Below are 5,980 nucleotides of genomic sequence, written 5' to 3'. Positions count from 1 at the left end.
CATGGACTTGAAGCTAAGCCTTCTACTTCGCATTGATTTGAAGCTAAATCATGTGTTACGCTTGGATTTGAAGCTAACTCGCTTGTTTCGCCTGCATTTGAATCTATATCAGTTATATCGCTAGTATATGAAGCTAAATCATTTGTATCGCATGGATTTGATGCTAAGCCTTCTACTTCGCATTGATTTGAAGCTAAATCTTGTGTTTCTCTTGGATTTGAAGCTAACTCGTTTGTTTCGCATACAGCTGGAGGCAAGTCATGTATATCACAAGTATTTGAAGCTAAACCATTTGATTCGCATGGATTTGAATCTAAGCCTTCCACTTCGCCTTAATTTGGAGAAAAATCATGTGTTTCGCATGGATTTGATGCTAACTCGTTTGTTTCGCATGCAGTTGAAGCTAAATCATGTATAAACAAGTATTTGAAGCTAAACCAGTTGTATCGCAAGGATTTGAATCTAAGCCTCCTACTTCGCATGAATTTGAATCTAAAACATGTGTTTCGCTTGGATTTGAAGCAAACTTGTTTGTTTCGCATGCAATTAAAGCTAAATCATGTATATCACAAGTATTTGAAGCTATATCATTCGTTTCGCATGGATTTGAAGCTAAGCCTTCTACTTCGCATGAATTTGAATCTAAATCATGTGATTCGCTTGGATTTGATGCTAACTCGTATGTTTCGCATGCAGTTCATGCTAAATCATGTATAAAACAAGTATTTGAAGCTAAACCATTTGTGTCGCATGGATTTGAAGCTAAGCCTTCTAGTGCGCATTGATTCGAAGCTAAATCATGTGTTTTGCATGGATTTGAAGCTAACTCGATTGTTTCGCAATGCAGTTGATGCTAAATCATGTATAAAACAAGTATTTTAAGCTAAACCATTTGATTCGCATGGATTTGAAACTAAGCCTTCTACTTCGTACTGATTTGAAGCTAAATCACGTGTTTCGCTTGGTTTTGAAGCCTACTCGTTTGTTTCGCCTGCATTTGAAGCTAAATCATGTATATCACAAGTATTTGAAGCTGAACCATTTGTTTCGCATGGATTCGAAGATAAGCCTTCTACTTCGCATTGATTTGAAGATAAATCATGTGATTCGCATGGATTTGAAGCTAACTCGATAGTTTCGCCTGCATTTGAAGCTACGACTTCTACTCTGCATGAAATTGAAGCTAGATCATGTGTTTCGCTTGGATTTGAAGCTAACTCGTTTGTTTCGCATGCACTTGAAGCTAAATCATGTGTGTTGGGGCGTCACAGCGTCGTCAATAATAGCGATGAATTATGACGCTATAGATTTGTGGACTGTATAAAATAAAGAACCGGATTCTGCCTGCTATTTTGTATTTAGCCCCTGACTACAGTACACCCTTGGTCAGGATGTCTTGTTGCTACGACTTCTATCCGAACTCTAGTCTCTATCAGAGAATACCCTCGCTCGCAGCAGACCACCATCCCTCCAACGCACCCACATCACTCGCCGATTGGTCCTGCCCGATTTTGGCAATAGCCAATCAGCTGGTCCGTCTCAAAGCAGACGGCCGCAGGGCCCCGGCAAGGACAGGGAAGCTCCTCCAGGCATGACCGTCATAAAACAATGTCAGGCTGACCCTTCGGAACCTTTCCTGCTTTATGACTAGTCCCGGCCATCGGGACCGAAACGATTTCTCAAAAAACCTGGGCTCAAAAAACAGCCGGTTATGCACGTCCGTCTCATAAAGACATTAGAGCTGTGCACTAACATACCGACCACCTTGAACGGTTACGTTCGAAATTACTAAATTGATAGTGCACCGCTCAATTTACATTTGAAGAGGGCTGGTCTAGTTTGTCGTTGTAACGATTTATTGACAATACTACTGTCCTAACTTAACTCTAGTTACACTAATACGCATGTATACATAATGGGAATAAGTATTCACAAATTTCTGAGTGATTACAAGTTCTAACGGTGTTTGGGTGTATTATCTTATTCCGGGTCATCAATGGGAAGTGGGGACAATTTTTTAATGGCCCGCTGGTAGGTCCCCTGGGCCGTCTTGACAGTCGCGACTCTCACTATTTTGTCCCGGCCTGGACAAATGTCAATGATCCGTCCTAGTTTCCAGGTTAACGGAGGTGTGTTGTCTTCCCGGATGATCACCAATGTACCCTTCTTGTGCTGGGTGTCATTCGGGATATGCCATTTGTTTCTGGTGTGCAGCGTCTGTAAATATTCATTACTCCACCGATTCCAGAAGTGTTGTTTCACTCGCTGGATGTGTTGCCATGACGAAAGTTTGTTAACGGGTGTGTCTCGCAAATCGTACTCAGGGAGTTGCATTAACGAATCACCTATTAGGAAGTGACTGGGTGATAAAGCAGTAATATCGTTCGGATCTGAGGAGAGGGGAGTTAGGGGACAGGAATTCAATATGGCTTCTACTTCGATAATATAGGTGTTCAGTTGCTCGAATGTGAACAGCTCGTTTCCTATAGTTTTGTACAGATGTCCTTTAAAAGACTTTACGGCGGCCTCCCATAATCCACCAAAGTGTGGAGTCCGAGGCGGAGAGAAGTGCCAATTAATTCCCTGGTCCGATAAAAAACGATTAATTTTACTATTGTGCTCGTTGGAGCTGAGAAATCTTTGAACTTCTGTAATTTCGTTTTTGGCGCCGACGAAATTAGTGCCGTTGTCGGAGTAAATGTTCGTGGCCTTTCCTCTTCTGGCATAGAATCGCTTGAATGCTCCTAAGCAAGATTCAGTGGTAAGGTCCGATGTAAGTTCTAGATGAACGGCCTTGGTCACGAAGCATACAAAAATCGCTACATACGTCTTGATTTTGCAACGATTACTAACCTTTTTTTCCTTTATAAAAAATGGACCACAATAATCCACGCCTACGTTTTGAAACGGTCGTGCCCTGGTGACTCTGTTCTTGGGTAAGTCGCCCATTATATATTATATCGCCCATTATATATACTGGGACCTTTGGTTTTACTCTAAAACACCTTATACATTTGTGTATGACGATCTTTATGGCTCTCATTCCATCTATTGGCCAATAAATTTGTCGGACCGCATTAAGAGTTGCCTGTGTGCCTGCGTGCCAGTGACGTAGGTGCTCGCTTTCAATTATCAAATTTGTAATATGGTGCCTATGGGGTAATATCAATGGGTGTTTTTGACAGTAACTTAATGGGGCATGTCTTAGCCGACCTCCTACTCGTAGAAGCTTATCCTGATCGAGGAATGGATTTAAATTTAATATTCTGCTCCCTTTGGGCATAGCTGTTTTTCGTTCCAAACAGTTTATTTCTATCGGAAATGCCTCTAACTGGGCTTGTTTAATGATAACTAAATGCGCCTTGCGAATTTCTGTAGTTGATAAATTTCCCGTAAGTCTGTTTTTCGATCTACAATTGTGAATGAATCGTAGTGTGTAAGCTACAATTCTATTAAGTCGCGCAATGGAAGAGTATCGCGTTAACAGGTCATTCGTCCCTTCTCGTGCAAGGAACGTTATTGTGGTTTTTCGCTCGAGAATTTCTCTTTGCGGAATGTCCAATTGTGGCCAAAAGCATTCGTCTAGGGAGAGCCACGCAGGATCGTTTAGCCATACCTTATTATTCATAAATGTGGATGCCAATTGTCCGCGAGAAATATAATCTGCTGGATTATCACGTCCTGATACGTGCATCCAGTTACGTGGGTCCGAGTCTGTTTGAATTTCGCTGACTCTATTGGCTACAAAGGTTTTCAGCAAATGTGGAGCTGTCCTAATCCACTGCAACACAATAATTGAATCTGACCAAAACCTAATCGCGTCAAAAGTTATATTGGTCAACGCCTTCGCTACCTCCTTATTCAATCGCGTTAATAACCTAGCCGCGCAAAGCTCTAACCGCGGTAATGATAGGATTTTAAGAGGGGCTACTTTGGATTTTGCGCATAATAGAGAGACCCGTACCCTACCTGAGTGGTCTAGGGTACGAATGTATATGCAAGCGCCGTAGGCCCTTTCACTAGCATCGCAGTAGCCGTGGAGTTGTATTTCTCGTGAGGTTTCTAACATTACCCTCCGAGGGCACGAAAAATTGTCTAATTGAGCCAGTTCATTTCTGGTTTCTAACCACACCTTGGCTATATCCTGCGGAATTGGTTGATCCCAAGTGACTTTCGACTTCCAAATGTCTTGCATAATTATTTTTGCCCGTATAATCACGGGACCGAGAAGTCCAAGGGGGTCGAATAATTGCGCTATTTGAGATAAAACTATTCGCTTAGTGAGTCTAGTTTCGCTAAAGGAGTTTACCGCGTAAGTTACGGAATCACTGGATGGATTCCAGAAAACTCCCAGAGTTTTCTTTGTCTGACTGAGATCTAAGCATATCGCTTGTCGATCGTCATGGTCCTTTAAATCGCTAATCAACTTATGGTTATTTGAGGCCCATTGACGTAGATGGAAGCCCCCATTTCTAGCTAAATCAATCAACTCATTGCGTAAGTTGATTGCTTCATTGAAGGTAGATGCGCCGGTGAGCAAATCATCGACATAGAAATCTTCTTTAAAGGTTCGCGACGCATTCGGAAATCTGATCTGTTCATCTTCGGCTAGTTGCTGTAGACATCGTACCGCTAAAAAAGGAGCCGAAGCGGTTCCATACGTGACCTGTATTTAATTGGAACGTTTTGATTGACTCTTCCTTCGAATCGCGCCATAATATTTTTTGAAATTTCGCATCATCGGGATGCATTTTAATCTGCCTAAACATTTTTTCTATGTCTGCTGTCAGGACGAACATGTGAAAGCGAAATCGTAGTAAAATTGCCCATAAGTTATCTTGAATGGTGGGACCGACCAAAAGTGCGTCATTTAAGGATACGCCCGATGAGGATTTAGCCGAGGCATCGAAAACTACCCTGACCTTAGTAGTGAAGCTGCACTCCTTTATTACCGCGTGGTGCGGTAAGTAAAACTCCTTGCCATCTCGTGCATCACTGACTTCTGTCATGTGGCCTAATGCTAGATATTCTGACAGGAATTGTTTGTAATGTATAAGAAGATCAGGGTCTTTGCAGAATTTGCGTTCGAGTGAATAAAATCTCTTGAATATCGTTAAATGGCAAGCGCACGATATAGCGTCCATGTACATCGCGAACTGTATTTTCAACGAAGTGATTTTCACATGCCTGTTCTTCGCTAGATAAATTTTTGCGCTCTGCTATTTCTTCTATCTCCCAAAACTTTGTTAGCGCATTGTCTAAGGAGGATGCGTGCAGTGATCTTGAGGGTTTTCCCTTTGCTACTTGTTCTTGTTTGGTTGTAGCTCCCGTGACTATCCAACCTACTAATGTTTCTTGAATGATAATATTTTGTGCACAAAGTTTGATTCGTCCCAAACATAAAAGTGTGAAAAACAGTTGATTCCCGAGAATTGCATCTATTGGGCCCGGAATATTGAACTCAGGATCAGCTAACGTTATTTCGGTCGGAATATCAATTTCGGTACGTTTTACCTGGCGCGAAGGTAGCATTCCAGTGATGGAAGGAAGCGTCACTAAAGTTACCGTATCATTAAATTGGGTGGTGCGTGATTTAATTACGGCATTGACCAGATATTTGACGCGGGTCTCGACATTGGCAATTCCACCTACCGAAGAATCTATTTCCCGTTTTCTCAATTGTAACTTATCGGCCATTCTTTCGGTTATGAAATTTGTTTGTGAACCGCTGTCTAACAGCACACGACAATCGTGTTCACTCTTATCGCGAGTTACAAAGGTAACGATCGCTGTCCCTAATAATACTTCGTTGCGACTATTAACGGCAAAGGATCTCAAAGTTTTTGGCATGGATGATGGGGAGGTGGGTCTCTCAATCTCTGATTGACTATTAGTTTCCCTTTCCGCAATATGTAGAAGAGTATGATGTTTTTTACCACACTTTTTGCAGTTAGTGTATCTACAATAGGCGACTGTGTGG

At 42.0% G+C, this 5,980-nt stretch overlaps 1 protein-coding gene across 1 annotated transcript; it reads right to left on the bottom strand.

Annotated features, from left to right (window-relative positions):
* Positions 1-1,980: 1,980 nt before the first annotated feature.
* On the bottom strand, positions 1,981-5,697 carry LOC143262639 (uncharacterized). Its single transcript, XM_076528221.1, has 6 exons — positions 5,305-5,697; positions 4,917-5,156; positions 3,965-4,666; positions 3,486-3,781; positions 2,978-3,410; positions 1,981-2,793 (listed from the first exon to the last, which is right to left on the bottom strand). Exons 1-6 carry the CDS (start codon positions 5,695-5,697, stop codon positions 1,981-1,983), a joined length of 2,877 nt encoding a protein of 958 aa, XP_076384336.1.
* Between the last annotated feature and the right edge of the window lie 283 nt (positions 5,698-5,980).

The sequence above is a fragment of the Megalopta genalis genome, unplaced genomic scaffold, assembly GCF_051020955.1.
Source record: "Megalopta genalis isolate 19385.01 unplaced genomic scaffold, iyMegGena1_principal scaffold0158, whole genome shotgun sequence".
Lineage (NCBI taxonomy): Eukaryota > Metazoa > Arthropoda > Insecta > Hymenoptera > Halictidae > Megalopta > Megalopta genalis.
Note: the sequence above shows the minus strand (reverse complement) of the source record. Positions and strands in the feature narration are given on the sequence as shown.

Bases quoted from the DNA above. Each gene is read 5' to 3' on its own strand.
- LOC143262639 (XM_076528221.1), bottom strand. From the start codon at position 5,697: ATGGCCGATAAGTTACAATTGAGAAAACGGGAAATAGATTCTTCGGTA. The intron at 5,157-5,304 runs GTAGCAAAGGGA...TTGAAAATACAG, and splicing joins CTACAACCAAACAAGAACAA to TTCGCGATGTACATGGACGC. The intron at 3,782-3,964 runs GTACGGGTCTCT...ATTGTGTTGCAG, and splicing joins CCCTAGACCACTCAGGTAGG to TGGATTAGGACAGCTCCACA.